Here is a 16415-nt window from a genome sequence, read left to right on the forward strand (position 1 = left end):
ATCCTTTCTCCCACAAAAAGTTCCTAACGTTTAAGGAGTCTATTAATCCTTTGTCTGTTTGTGTTGCATGTGTGATATTATGTAATGTTGGCATATTCGGCTTCTTAACTATAAAAACGTACCATTTTAATTTTGGGCTAACAGTGTATACGAATTTGCACCTTTTTCCTGCTTGTTCGTCATATATGCACGTACATATGCACATATACAGGCATATTCATGTATACATATACATGTGTGTACATAAACGCATTCGAAGAAATATAGTTTCATCCTCCACTTTTAAAGATATTCTTTCTATTTTTGTTAAATAAAGATGAATTTACTAGCTATTATTTTAACAAGACATGTAGATGATGTTATTTTCCTGTGCACCGCGACTGATTTAAACGCGTTAAAAGAAATAAAAAAAAAAAGAGAAAAAGGAAAAAGAAAAAAAGAAAAAGAAAAAAAGAAAAAAGAATAAAATATTTTTTTTTACCTTTCTTAATATCCTAACTATTATTTTCGAGCTCATCCCTACTATGTTGTTCATTAGTGTATTATAACTTCTAGCTGAGCATTCAAGTTTTTCGCTGTATGTACGTGTCTATATATGTATATAGAAACATCTATGTAATCTCTACACACATAAACATGCATTCGTGAAGATATATATATATGTGTACTCCTTTATTTTACCTTTTTTAGTTATTCATTTATTAAAAAAAAAGCATTTAAAGAGGCCGCCTTTTTTGTAGCCAGAACAGTTCCTTCAAGGGTTTGAAAACATGATCTTGCTTGTTTTTTAACCTATTTTGCAATTTTACCATTTTGTCTTTTCACCATTTTGTCTTTTCACCATTTTGTCATATTACCACTTCGTCATTTTTACCCTCTTATTCTTATTATTCATTTTCTTTTTCTCTTTTTTTCTTTTTTTTTTTTCCTGTTGTTAGATAGAGTATAATACAAAAGAAATTATAACGCACGAGAACAACACCGTTTTTGCATTCAAGTACACTGATAATATATGCCCTATAGTAATAGCAACCGATGATTATCCTGAGAGGTATTTTCTTTTTTCTTTTTATGGAACATTATATGAATTGTTATTTTTTTGTTGTTAAGACGTATATATTGCCTTTCATTTTTACGTTCATTTTTTCCTCTATTTTTAAGTTCATTTTTGTCTACGTTTTTACTTTCCACTTCGCGTACTTTTCAACAGAGTAGCCTTTTACATGATTAACGAAATTTACATGAATTTTACTCAAACCATACCTAAAGAAGAATGGTCACAAGTAAAGCAAGACAACAAAATATCTTTTAACTTGAATTCTTATTTTGCTAAATATAAGGTAAGTCCAATAAGGAGTGAATAAGGGAAAATATTCATGCTACTAATAAATATGTCAATGGTTTGTATTATGTATTTGTATTAATAGACTGTAACAATTGTTTACAACATTGATTTGTGTTTGAGTTATTTCCTCGATTTCTTTCTCATATTTTACTACTTACTCTTCCCCAACTGTAGGACCCCTTAACTTGTGATGCTATAGCTCAGACAAATATAAAAATTAACGAAAATATTGTAATATTCCAAAAGAATGTGCAAAATTGCAATTTGCTTATAATGGAGTGTTGATATACGGAAAAAATTATGCACACAAATATGTACACATATGTGCTTGTATACGTACATATATATATGTGTGTGTGTGACTAATCATAGGAAAAGAACATTTCCTTATTAATGCCCACTATTAATATGTTATATAAGCTGTGTTTCATATAGATTTTGCCTTTTCCAGCTCTTCATTTTTTTTGCGATTAATTTTTCTGCGTTCCATTTTTTTTGCGTTCCATTTTTTTTGCGTTCCATTTCTTTACATTTCATTTCTTTATGTGTCATTTCCTTACGTTTCGTTTTATTTTATTTTATTTTTCTTTATTTTTTCCCTATCCTTTAAAGGAAAAAGTGAGAGTAACCATGGATGCGCTTATCAGGAATAGGGAGAACTTGGACGTTCTTGTTGATAAGAGCAAAGACCTTTCGAGTAATTTCCCATTTTACTATTTCGTTATTTATCCATTTTGTAGTTATGCAGATATTCTGTATATACCAATTCTTTGTCGTATCATTTTAACCCATATATATTGTAACATATTTATGCATTTTGCAAATTAGTTGTTTCGTTTAATTTTTACTAATGTTTTTCACGGAGGTCATTTTTTTTTTTTTTTTTCTTTTCAGCCACGACAAAACAGTTATTTAAGCAAAGCAAAAAGCTTAAAAGAAGACAGTGTTGCAATATTATGTAAATTTGATTATTATTTTTCGCAAAAAGCTTAAAAGAAGACAGTGTTGCAATATTATGTAAATTTGATTATTATTTTTCGTTCTATATATTTATTTTATTATATCCGTATTATACCCCTCTTTCTTTGCTTACATTTTTCCCACTACTATCCACTCCTTTTTTTTTTGTCGAATTTTACTTTTTTTTTTCCCTTATTATGGCGTCAAACATTGTTTATAGACAACACAACTCCATTAATTCTACACACTTTTCGTACATTTTTGTTCTTGTCCTAGTTTGATAAAACTTTTTTAAATTAAAAAATGGGAACTCCAATTATAAATCTTTTAAATGTGCAGCTCGTTTCATATTGCTTTTATTTAAGCACCCCTTACATTATTATTACAAGTAACTTTAATCCAACATATAAATAAACATACTCATAAAACATATAAATATTGTCAATTTAAATATTGCCAATTTAAATATTATCACTATAAATATTGCGACATTTTATTACCCCTTTTCAATATATGAGGAAAACGCGCTTCATTCATGTAAGCGAACTACTTTAGTGTATAAAAACAAATTGGAAATATAAAAAAAAATAAAGAAAAAAAAAAAAAAAAAGACATATATACACAGATAAGCAAACACACAAAAAGTCATATATACGTAGGGAATGTAAAAGAAATGTACCTCAATAGAAATGTATATATTATGTATATAGAGAGAAACGCATGACTATCTATATGCGAATCATATGTGTTATATAAAAAGCACAGCACAAAAGAATAAAAAAATAAGGTGAGGAGGCGGATGAACACAGAACTAAAACGAGAGATAAGTGCATTAGGGGGAAGTAGCGCTTGTGTTTCGTAATGGAGGAGAAACATGAAAATTACATACCCACATGTTCGCAAGGAGGTATACATACATACATACATATGTATATACATGTATATATATACGTATGCGCCGTGGGTATGTATTTCTTTGAGCACATTTACACCAAATGTAATATAAAACAAACAAACAAACAAACGAACAAACGAACAAACGAACAAACAAACAAACAAACAAACGACGAAACATAAGCATCAAGGTAAAAATTTAAAAACAAAATGAACAACGAAATAGATGAAGAGAAAATACTGAATTATAGCCCCATAACGAAAAGTTTGTACATGAAACTAAATAACCCTATAGGTCCTCACCTAAATGTAGAACACTCCGTACCATCTAGCGAGAAGAAGAAAAAGTTAAATCACAGATTAAGTTTTAGCAGCTTTTCAAATACAACATGCAGTGATATATTAAAATTAAATAATTATTTACGCATAGAAAATAATATATTGTTGTTAACCTTGAATAATTATTCATTCAAAGTAGGTTTAGTAAACAAGTTAGACTATAAACTACAAAGTTTGCGATTGCCTCAAATGGAGATAGTAGAACCATGGAGAGAATTAGGGTATGATTACCCACCTTATAAAAATTATGATATTATTGAAGAATCAATTTATCATTCATTTAGTAATATATATAAAATAAATTTAAAAAATAAAGATTTATTTATTCCATTTAGTAGTAGAAATTCCATGAATGATTTTGCTACCATTGGAGATATTCTATTTGACACATTTCAAGTGCACAGTATTGCGTTTAAGGAACCTTCCTTTGTGTCTTCTCTCATTATATTGGATGAATTGAAAAAGAAGGTTTGTGCTTCTTTCTATAAGGATGATAACAAAGAAAACCCAATGTCTTACACTTGTAGGGTAGGTTGCATCAACAGAGGGGAGGCAGAGGAACAAGTTGATTTCACAGGTGAGGGACAAATATATCGGGGGGAAGACAACCAAGTAAGGAGTTCCACAGATGAGGAGGTAAACTGTTGTGGGGGCGACAACCAAGTAAGATATGCCATAGGAGAGGGGGTAAAATACGCGGAGGAAAGACAAACCGAATGCAAATCATATGAGGAGAAAACCTGTGCAGGGAAAAAAAAGGACGGAGACAAAAAATATTCAAGTGAATGGATTTCCGAATTAAAGGAGTTAAATCTATTCAATTTTATTGCTGTTATTGTAAATATTGGAAGCACTAAATGTTCGTGTACACCTATAATAAACGGAATTCCTTTACCTGATCTAACAAATATTTATTACATAGGAGGATATGATATAGACAATCAGATATTAGATGAAATGAAAAAAAATGAAATGCATCAAAAGGATGTTTCTATAGATATTGCAAAAGTGGCTAAAGATAAACGTGTGTTCACCCCAAAAAATAAAGAAGAGTGTGCATATTTATCTCTACTATATAATAGGAATCCAAAAAATTATTTAATTAATTCGTTTGAGTTAAATTTTAATAAAATATTTGCTTCAGCTGTTAATTCAACAGAAATATTTTTCTCACAATATCATTTAGAAACATATTTAAAAACAGAGTCATATAAGAATTTACACAAATATGATCTTAATTTTAATTTCATTTTTACTCAAACTACTCTACCTTCACAAATATATAAAACAATTCAAGCATGTCCTATTGATTACAGAAAAGAATTGTTTAGAAATATTTATATTACTGGAGGTACTAGTATTATAAGAGGTTTTAGAGAAAGATTACAAAATGAGCTATATGAACTACTTAAGAACCAAAATTTTTACAATAAAACAGTAATTAATGTACATGTTTTAAAAAGGAAACTATTACAGAAATATGCTATATATTCCGGGGCACATTACTTCTTGGAACATTTCAATTATTACAATTACAACGTGACAAAACAGGATTACGAAGAGTACGGAGAAAGTATACTCGAAAAGTTTAGCTTACAGGGGAAATTACTGTATTAGCCTTTTTTTCAGTATTAACACGGAACAATCAAGTAGTCAGCACGTAATTTGCCGTTGCGTGCGCATTCACGATCTATCCACATCACGCTCATCTCATGGTATATTAATGTACTTTTACAAATAGTAATTACATTATTTCAGGAGTGACTAATTCCTATATTGGGGACGTACATCGGAGCATATATAGGGGGGGTGCATACATTTTATACCCCCTTTTTTCATGCCCGTACCCCCACCGCCGCTTGCTTTCCTGTAGCCGGCAAATATATAAGCATATATATCCATACACAGACGTAAGCGCAGACATAAACACAGATGTAAGCCAGACATAAACACAGATGTAAGCCAGACATAAGCACAGACATACGAACAGACGTAAGCATATACATATATTCATACACGTTTCAAGTAATATTATATTTTTACAGGGGCGTTTTCCCATTTGCCTTATCCCCTTCCAAGTGCCACTTGTCATAAAAAAAAAAAAAAATTAAATTAAACAAAACGAAATTACTTTACATCCTTTGTTCAAATGTTCCTTTTTTATTTTATTTTCCGTTGTTATATTATTGCTATTATTATTAATATTAATTTTTTTTTTTTTTTCATCTCTCCCTTTTTTATGTTGATGTAAGGTGGATTAAACCGTAGCTAAAATTTACGAAAGACAATCACATATTACGTTTCACAATTTAATACTATTATTTTTGCAAAAAAAATGAATGGATTGTTTATTAAAAGGCTATGCCATGGGGTTATAAAAATAGCAGAGCAATAATGGGAAATTATTCTTCATTTTTATTTCATCTATTTTTATTGCAAACCTAGCTTTTACAAACGTGTGTTGAGCGTTATACCGGAAAGGATAACATACTCGGAAAGAGAGGCATTTTTTCCTCATTTTATGAATAGGCACTTACTCAGCTGCACACTTACCTGCCAACGTATTTATATATGCCTTGGTTTATTTTCTACATGTAGAACGATGCATTTGCTCAAAAATGAAAAACTCTCAGGTACCACTACCCCATATATATAATAATTTCAATACGCTGTTATTCCTTGTTACATAAAAAGGCACTGCCCTTACTGGTAATAACATTTAATTAATTTGGCTAAAAAGTAAAATGATAGACTACTGGTCGAAGGTTTGGAGCTAAATTTTAAGTTACCATTTCGCTTCTTTTTCTATAGCAAATTTTTACTTCGTTTCTTTTCCTTTCTTTTCTCTTATTTTTTTTTTTATTTTTTTTTTTTTTTTTCGAGCGTTTTCCGTGGGTTTAGAATAAAAATTGGTAAAAAGTAATAGTCGCTGTATCATCTCCAGCACTTCACCGTAAAGCAAACATATTTTCAGCTAATTTTTTGCGCTAGTGCACGTTTTTCCTTCCTTTTAACATACACGTACAAATTGTACAAAGGAATAACATACCAAATAGGGATGCATAACATTTCGAATATATAAAATTCATAATTTTTTTTTTTTTAATTTCAATTATAAAATTTAAAAATTGACGATAATGTCGTGAACGTCCTCTTCGTTAGTATAAGGGAAGCCATAATATTTTGTTGCAGGAGGAATCGCATATATATATGTACACATAGGTTTATGTAAATCCATCGCCCTCCTTATATACACAAAATAAGAACGTCTATGAACATGCATGCGTATACTAGGAAAAATATACTCCTCCTGATAATTGGATCTTTGGTGGGAGTAACTTTGAGCTGCATTTTCATCAAGAGAAATAGCATATGCGAACAGCTAAAAGGTTCAACTAAGAAATTGATAGCACAATTAATAGTAAGAGGATCCAAAAAAAAAAAAAAAAAAAAAAAAATGAATCTATCAGAGCGAATATAACGAATATAACAAATAATGCAAACGGAGCGAATGTAAGGAATTCGACAAATGATACTATCCCAGAAGAATGCCCAGGTGTAGATAGTGAAAATGCAGGAAAATCCAAAATTTGTGAAGGGTGCCCCAATAGAAAAATTTGTAATGATCCAGAATTAAAAAAAGAAAAAGAAAAAGAGAAAAATCAAATTTTTAGTGAAGTGCAAGAAAATTTAAAAAATGTCAAATTCAAAATTTTGATCTTGTCAGGTAAAGGTGGAGTAGGAAAATCAACTATTGCAGCACAGCTAGCTTTTGCATTATCTTATTTAAATTATGATGTTGGTTTGTTGGACATTGATATATGTGGTCCTTCTATACCTGTGTTAACAAAAACGTTAGATAGTGATGTAAATTATAGTATGAATGGATGGATACCAATTTATAAAAATAATTTATCTATTATGTCTGTTGGTTATTTACTACCAAATTTTGATGACCCAGTCATATGGAGAGGTCCAAAAAAAAATGGTTTAATAAAACAATTTTTATGTGACGTATATTGGAAGAATTTAGATTTTTTAATTATTGACACCCCTCCAGGGACCAGTGATGAACATCTAACCATATGTTCTTATTTAAAAAATAATTTAGATGGATGTTTAATAGTTACTACTCCTCATATATTATCAATCTGTGATGTGAAAAAGGAAATTGAATTTTGTAAAAAAACAAATATATCTATATTAGGTGTTGTAGAAAATATGTATCAATCCATTTTTGTATCCCAATATACCGTTGATAGAATGTGTTCAGAAATGCATGTAGAATATGCAGGTAGGATAACGTTTCATCAAAATCTTATTGATGCTTGCCAAAAAGGTGTTGGCTGTTGCGATTTGGATATCAGCAGTTCATCATCTAAGGAACTTTTTTACTTATGCAAATTTTTTGTCGAAAAAATACTCAAAAATTATACCCATCTGCTAAGCAATAATAATGAAATATCGTCCTTACGCTATACCACAGAAGAAGCTGATTCTAACCTTATACATGAACACGTGGAAGAACAGAAGGAAAAGGAAACACATGAAAGCCTCATAGAGGCAGATGCATCAAACAGTTCGAGTCCTTTAAATGTAAATTTGTTATATGCGCAAACGTTGAGCAAATTGTTAACTCAAATTGATCAAGTCATTGCGGAAAAGGAAAAGTAATAATAGTACTTTTTCTTTTTTTTTTTTTTGTTTATATGTAATATTTTTTCTTTTTTTTATCAACTTAAAAATATATTAAATTTTAAAAAAACAGTTAACATGGGGGGATGAAAAAATATGTTTTGTATATAGGGGTGGAGATGCAGAAAACATTTTAACGGAACATTTAATTATTTTTAAAACGTGTTTTTTACGTAAAAATGGAATAATACTTAATTCGGTTAATTCAATTTTTAAGGGGTATGGGACACACATATACGTGCATATGCATATATATATATATATATATTACTTACGCATGTACATATTACTTATGCATGTATATATTACTTATGCATGTACATATTACTTATACATGCTTATATTACTTATGCATGTACATATTACTTATACATGCTTATATTACTTACACCTATATATATATATTTACGAACACATCCTCGTAGAACATTCGCTTCCAAAACATAGAACATTCTTAAATTTGTCAACACTTAATAATTGCTACAGGGTACATGCACCGCTTCATTTCAGTACTACATCTCTTTGTCAAAGCAGACACTCGCGCGCATATATATATATGTCCTGCTAATTTGGCTCTTTTTCCGAATTGGCTGCCTTTGATTTGTAATATCTAAAAAAAAAAAAAAAATAAATAAATAAATAAATACCAAATTACAGAAAAGTTAAATAGTTACATCTGAACGTGCAGGTGTGAAAATGGGTATAAGTAATTTGTCATTACGTCACTACGTTACCACGTCATTGTGTATGTTTCTTTTTTTTTCTTTCTGTTACGCACTTTCTACTTTCGATGTAGTACGAATTCGGGTGGTTTCCAACTCCGTCCCCAGTGGATCCGGGATGTGTTTCCATAAAAAATTTCACGCAAGCTAACTGATACTCATTATTTTTTTTAAATGGCATGATTGATTTAATTTGATCATCTGAGAGCCCAAAAAAGAAAAGTAGTTTTTTTAAATGCGCTTCATCAAAATTTTTAAAAGGACAACCATGTGTATCACCACTTGAAGGTACAGGAAAGTTATTTATTATTTTTGAACAATTGTACGGACTAAAATCAGTTTTCTTCCCTTCTTTTCCATACATGTACCGTATGGTATATCTATGTTCTTTATCAAATTTATCTGATTGTAACCATATAGATCTATTGGTATGAATATTTTCTTCTAACGTCATACCTGCTCCTTTTAAAAACAACCATAATTGTTGTCTTCCCCAATGTTTTAAATGTTTTTCTTTTAAATAATTAACAAAAATTCTACGCATACAAGGAGGAAATGATTGTTTATATACATTATACAAGTTTTGAGGCATTAATCTTGTTTCTTCTGTATGTTCATAATTTTGTCTAAAATCTTTGGCAACATATGCTTTTGGTAAAGCTGCTAGGAACGAAGATATTCTACTATCATTATGGACATTTAAAAGCATTTTTTCATTTTGTTCTAAATATTTAAATGATTCTTTAATATTTATTTTAAACTGTGTAATTAAGATAGCATCTAAATAAATATCAGGCACATATGCTACTGCTTTCTCCACACATACTTTATGATCTTTTACTAAAAAATAAGCATCTGGGTAAAATGGCACTTTAAATAATTTTTCTATAGTATCTTTATTTGGAATAAAATCTGTATACTTATCCCATTCTTCGTTCTTATTACCATATGATACAGTAGGTTTAGATATAAATTCATAATTTAAATTTTCTCTTTTTAATAAATGAATTAATCCTCTTTCGCTTTCACTAATATTTTGTGCATTCAAAACATTAATATATTTTAACTCATTTAATCGGAAGGTGAATAATTTTAATTCCTGTTTCAAAAACCATTGTTGTTTTTCTTTATCTTTTGAAAATGCAATCCTTAATATATAATGAGATAACAAATCTGTCATTATAATATTTTCCATTTCTTCCTTATTATAATTTTTCATTGATTGTATACCAAATTTATATTCATATATTTTTTGTCTTATTTGTTTGCTTTTATTTTCCATATAATTATTCGCTGAATAATTTTTTTCCAATTTTTTTAAACCGTTACTATATTGATCCCTTTCATCTTCACTAATTGTACATGTATCTAAAAACTGTAACAAGGCTAGTCGTTTCGCCCCTATTTCTTGAAAATCGCTTAAACTACAGTATCCAAAAATGGGCGGATATTTATACAGACTTATGGGCATATTGAACGGGTATATGCATCCATAATAGTCGAAGAAGGTCCTTTTTTTGTCATTACTATTTGTATGATTACTACTGGTATCATTTTTCCCAGTATCATCATTACTAGAATAGGTATTACTGTTATTAATTTCATAATTTTTAATTGTAATGTTTTGAAGTTTCTTTTCATTTGCCTTTCCCTTCCCCACGGGCATCCCGTTGATGGATCTCTTCCTCACTATCATTTTGTCAATAAGCTGTTGAGAAGTAGTTTTATTACTTTGCTATTTTATTGCTTCCCTATATTGTTGCTGCCTTCTTTTCTTTTTCTTTTTCTTTTTCTCTTTTTTTTTTTTTTTTTTTGGATTGATGAGGTTTATATTACCTTGTAAGTGTTTGCTGTATGGACAAAAGCGTATACATAAATATGTTTACTTACACATTTCCCCATATATAAAGCACACTGTTATGCACTTTGAGGGTTCTTCTATACAGTATTTTTATAACATTGCAATAATTCAACATGCCATTGATATGTTATTTGGAAATATTCAATAATTGAATATCTTTGTAATTTGAAAAATGGTGTGTTCATTATTACACCTTTTTTTTTTTTTTCTTTTTTTTTCATTATTTTTTCCCCTTTTCTTTTCTGAAAAATGTGAATGACAAAATATTCTGCTAAGATATTTTTAGAAATAAATTTTTAGCATATATAGCGATTTAATGCTCAAAATTTACATAAAAATAAAATGGAAATAACACAAATATACCCCCATTCTCACTAGAGAGCGTATATTTTTTGCGTTAATGTTGAAAAAGAAGTGAGACGTTTTCTTTTCCCTTTTAACCGTGCAAGTATATATGAATATATACATTACATACGAAATGAATGTATTATATTTTAGTGTGTTAATATTAACATACTTAGCATAAAATAATTATAATTTTGTCATTCCTTTTAAGAACGTCTTAGGAGGCGAAGGGACATAAGTTTAGTTATTCGTAAATAAAATAATTTATTAGAAGAATCTAATCACTCAAGAAAAAAAATTACAGTTTGTCTCAAAAGAATATATATATAAATATACATGTACCAAATGCGGGAAAAATTGAACAACATGAAAATACGGTAAAAGAAAAGATAAAAACCACAGATTTCCAAGGAAACAGAGATTTTTAAAATAATAGCACAGCAAAAGGACGTAAGTGATTGTGAAAAATAGCGAGATCATAAGAAGATACCAACTAGAGCAAAACTCGAATAATTCCCTTTTAGGCCTTACCTCCAGTCTTATTTTTACCTCTAATATTTTTATCCCAATTTCTTTCAATATTTACATTAATAAATTAGCTTTTCTTTAGACACCCTCGTTATTTTTTTAATGTCTGTAAAGTGCTATTTCCATTTTTTCTTAACCCCTTATAGTCGTAAGTTTATCTAAAATAAGTTGTTAACTGAAAAAATGGCAAGCACCTTTCAAATAATAATTCTTCTTTTCGTACTAAAATAGATATACTGATAAATAACAGTTTTATATCGATTAAATTATTTGTAGGGTTATTATGTTTATTGTAACTTAATTAAATGGACAAAAAGACTTGAGAATTTGTTTAAAAATATGTATAATATTATTTATTCCATCAAAAAGAAAAAAAAAAATATATATTTTTTTTTTAAAAAAGAGTAGACTGTTTCATCCATTCTCTTTTTTCACTTAATAACCAACTTTATTTCCTTCTCGCATCGCTGATTTGCTTCTCTTTTGATAACACACAATTGTTTAAGTATACTCTATGTTAGTACGAAAAAAAGGCGATTGCCATTTCCATGATTCATTTGGCTTGAATAAAAGTAATTCTCATGATAATTATCGTATCATTTATAAATAGCAAAAGTCATATTTTGAGACTTCTTCATAAATAACATTTTGCCAATTTTTTGCTAATCTAAAATTAAGTAAAACTTAGAACACAAAGGGAGCATAAATATAGTAACAAAGAAGCCGAAATTTGAGGATAAACACGTGTGCATATATATTCAACGATATTTTATATATATATATATATATATATATATATATATATATAAATTATATTTCTGTGCAACATGTACAGGCAAATGTAAAAATATTAAAAGGAAAACAAATAAACACCAATTTTTTTTTTTTTTTGTTTTTAGCCATTTTTGATAAATTTATTATTTCATTTTAAAAATAAAATTAAATAAACTATTTTGTCATTTCATTTTCCATTTAATCACTGTAATTGAATTGAGTGAACTACTAATCATATTTTAATTTTTCCTGTATTTTTTTAACCATTTTATAAAGTTCCAAATTTTCTGTGTTCAACATATTATACATATGTGTGTACAGACTAACACGTATAAGAATACTGAACACGAACATTTGCATTTTACCCGCACAAACAATATTTTATGAAAAACGTTCATGAAATTTATAAATGCATCATATAATGAATGACTCTTCAAAAAATGGAATTGTAAGAAATGCTTTTTACTTAAGAGAATGAAATAAAAAAGTAGTAAAGCTAACTGCTTCAAAATTAAGTCGAAAATTAAGAAAAATATATGTTACATTTGTATTTAACAGTTAACGTTAACCTAACAACACACTTGAAATAGGCATCAATTTATACATATGCTACATGCTTATATGTATATATATATATATATATGTGCGTGCGCACATTCCTTTTTTTTTAAGAAAAAAAAAAAATGGAGAAAAATATTATATGAAGACCAGGGCTACGAAGACAATTATGTACATAACAGCTTTTTGAGTTCTCTTCTAACAAATTGTAAGATCTAAAATGATATTTTAAAAAAAAAATTTCAGTTTTTTGAATTATGAAAGGAACATATATGAACTAATCTGCATGTTTTCACTATTTTTTATTTTATACGTTATTTAGTTGGAATAAAATACAAGTATTCCCAAGTTTGCCACAGCATGCTTTGCGTGAATCATCAAATAATCGTTGTATTCTTTCTCTTACTAGCCTATTATTGCATAGACAAAAATATTACGTCACACAAGTATAACTTTTTCAAATAAAAGAAAAAGGAACAAAAACGAAAGTCTAATATTTGCGTATATTATATAAATTTACATATATATATATATATATATATATATATATATATATATATACATTGAACAACCTTTTCCTATGACAGATTTATATATGTGATCAACATCATCATTATAATTCTGAAGGAAATATTAATTTACGAAACGCATAGATCGTTGAATAGTAAGAAAAAAAAAAAAAGAAAAGGAAAGAAAGATAGTAAAAAAGTAAGAAAGAGAGTGAGAGAGAAAGAAAGAGAAAAAAGTAGAGGAAACGGGAAAAAAAAAACAAATAAATGAGGATACGCTTTTAAATCATATTAATTACATGTCTATGTACAAAAAAAATATATGGATGGTTTATTTTTATAGGTTCCTTTAAAAACATTTTAGACACCATAATTATTATTGGAATTATATGGGTTATTATAAGTGCACATCATTATTATTTTTTTAAGCTCTTATAAGTATGGTATAAATGTGCATATACATATGCATGTACATATGTACATACATAAATTCGTAAATTATACGTTTTTCTAACCCTTAAAGATATTATCTCCCGTGCTAATTAGTTTAACCCAAACTCATAGTGACGATACGGTTTATCTGGTCTCTCTATGTAATTATAAATTTTTTTTTTTTAATACTATTATAAAAGAAAAAAACTTACATTATATAATGTATAATATGTAACATATGATATATATTTTTATTTTCCGCATTAAAATTTTCAAGTACTCCTGTTAACGCACCTGATGTTTCATAACTATGGTTTTATATACGAGTAAGTACATTATTCATTATTCACATGTATTTAAATATATATATATACATATATAACTTTTAAGTAACGTTTAAAATAATTTGTTTTAAATTATCGTTTTTCTTTTTCTTTTTCTTTTTCCTTTTCCTATTTTTCGTTTATTTGACTAATTAGGAAGAATGAAAATATAGACATTTTTGATGCGACGTCCTTAAGCTGTGTTGTTATTGCAAGTGTGATATTAGGCTCTCGTTTATCCTCAATTCTGCAGGTTAGTTTTCGTTACAAGTACGTTAAAAAATAAAGATATTATAAATAGTTTTTATTATTATGCATTACCAATACATAATATTGTTATGAATGTTATATTAAAAAGAACTATATTTTTATTTAAAAATATAGGTTTTTACCTTTCTGTTTTTTTCCTTAACGTAAGGAAGAAGGAAAAAAAAAGAAAAAAAAAAAAAGGGATTGTAATTCATAAAGAATGTGTATAATTGCTCACTTATGTTATATAAATTAGCAATTGCGATAAAATATATACAACCTAATGTAACACAGAATAATGCACACAATTTTTCTTCTTTTTTCCTCCACTTAGCTTGTTTTTCTATTCCCCATTCATAGTCCAAACCGTAGCAGTAACGAATAAAATTGATAAAATGCATAAAACTGGAAAATTTGACAAAATTAACAGAATTGACAGAATTACACATAAAAATTATTTGACTATAGAAATACAGTGATTATTTTATATTTTTTTCCTATTCAGCTAAAAAATATTAATTATTACAATTATGTCTTATTTCCTCTTCTCTTATTAATTTTATCCTTGTTTATATGGAGTATATCTGTTAGCCTGTTTTATATTAGCTTGATCGGGTAAGTCTTGTATACACCTCGTTTGAGGATTTTTAGTACATTTTAAACTACATATTTATACCCTTTTTTTCTACTCAGTGTTTCATGCTACTTTCTTGTGTACGTTAATGTTAATACGCGCATATATGTTCATGTACATATATATATATATATACATGAAGATGCACCTCCGTTTTCTGATGTATGTTTTTTATTTTTTTTATTATGCATTCCTTAAATTGGCGTTTTTATCGTAAAAGAGCATGTAGTTATACCCATAATATTTTTCTTTATCGTAGACATATTTTCCTAATTTTTATTGTTCCCGCTTTTTTTGTAAAAAAAAATAATTTAAGAACGTACGTATCAAAAAAAGAGAAAAGAAAAAAGTGTGTACAGGAAGGATACCCTCATCATATATGTCTATATATATGCGTACATATATATGTATATATATGTTTGTTTAAGTATATGCGAATGTGCCTTATTATTTGCCTATGATTTCTCGAATTTTTTTAGAAAATTAGAAGGGCCTTGGGATATTTGTGGTGTACCCTCAACAAAAAATAGGAACTGATGAATAACAAATAAAGAGTTCACCAATTTTAACTCTTATTTTTTTACTTCTTGGGTAATCCCATTTTACACCCTTTTTTTCCGAATTTTTTTTCAAGTTATAAGGAGAAGTTCGTATATTTAACATATATACTTATATAACACAGTTTATGCTAGAATGAGCATCACTCTTTAAAACGAAATAAACGGAAAAAGGTCTTAATTCCTTCGTGTTTTTACACTAGGCCTCTTTTTATTTGAAAATGCGTCAAAAAAAAAAAAAAAAAAAAAAAAAAGGGATACGAATTTTCCGTATTTTACCTTGTAAATAATGGAATTGTGCAACGTAATAATTATAGAAAATTAATAAAAAAAAAAAATACGCATAGATATACATATATATATATATATATTTAGAAACGTGGGTATGTGGAAAGTTAAATAGTTTCAGCGTTCAGCGTGGGAAAATGTTTTATTACAGCAAGACAAAAATTAAAATAAAACAAAAAATAATTAAAAAAAAATTGTGGGTGTAACAATAATACGAAGGGAAAATTAATTAAACGCTTTTATAAATGATACGTATTTTAGCTTATTCATAATATATTTTTATGTTCCTTGTGGAAAGTTAATGCTTGTGAGCTTCGGAAAAAAAAAAAAAAATATATATATATATATATATGAATTATTAATAGTTAATTCGTATTTTTAAACTTAAGCAATGTTTTTTTT

General features: G+C 28.0%; 4 protein-coding genes and 1 pseudogene across 5 annotated transcripts; 4 read left to right on the top strand and 1 right to left on the bottom strand.

The window, feature by feature from the left end:
• Nucleotides 1-316: 316 nt before the first annotated feature.
• MKS88_001895 (SNARE protein) lies at nt 317-2307 on the top strand (the record flags this gene model as incomplete). The annotated part of the gene is made up of 7 exons (XM_067214862.1): nt 317-393; nt 691-760; nt 939-1051; nt 1211-1340; nt 1520-1576; nt 1958-2042; nt 2240-2307. 7 exons carry the CDS (start codon nt 317-319, stop codon nt 2305-2307), a joined length of 600 nt encoding a protein of 199 aa, XP_067074198.1.
• A 1102-nt stretch (nt 2308-3409) lies between these two features.
• Nucleotides 3410-5155, top strand: MKS88_001896 (actin-like protein; the record flags this gene model as incomplete). Its single annotated transcript, XM_067214863.1, has 1 exon — nt 3410-5155. One exon carries the CDS (start codon nt 3410-3412, stop codon nt 5153-5155), a length of 1746 nt encoding a protein of 581 aa, XP_067074199.1.
• A 1127-nt stretch (nt 5156-6282) lies between these two features.
• Nucleotides 6283-8212, top strand: MKS88_001897 (annotated as a pseudogene). Its single transcript has 3 exons — nt 6283-6303; nt 6440-6450; nt 7009-8209. Coding segments are annotated over exons 1-3 (1233 nt in total).
• Nucleotides 8213-8971: 759 nt separating this feature from the next.
• On the bottom strand, nt 8972-10651 carry MKS88_001898 (DNA primase large subunit; the record flags this gene model as incomplete). Its single annotated transcript, XM_067214865.1, has 1 exon — nt 8972-10651. One exon carries the CDS (start codon nt 10649-10651, stop codon nt 8972-8974), a length of 1680 nt encoding a protein of 559 aa, XP_067074200.1.
• A 2730-nt stretch (nt 10652-13381) lies between these two features.
• Nucleotides 13382-15705, top strand: MKS88_001899 (phosphatidylinositol N-acetylglucosaminyltransferase; the record flags this gene model as incomplete). The annotated part of the gene is made up of 7 exons (XM_067214866.1): nt 13382-13467; nt 13609-13729; nt 14054-14123; nt 14240-14288; nt 14442-14538; nt 15040-15149; nt 15648-15705. 7 exons carry the CDS (start codon nt 13382-13384, stop codon nt 15703-15705), a joined length of 591 nt encoding a protein of 196 aa, XP_067074201.1.
• Between the last annotated feature and the right edge of the window lie 710 nt (nt 15706-16415).

Source organism: Plasmodium brasilianum, chromosome 7 (genome assembly GCF_023973825.1).
Source record: "Plasmodium brasilianum strain Bolivian I chromosome 7, whole genome shotgun sequence".
Lineage (NCBI taxonomy): Eukaryota > Apicomplexa > Aconoidasida > Haemosporida > Plasmodiidae > Plasmodium > Plasmodium brasilianum.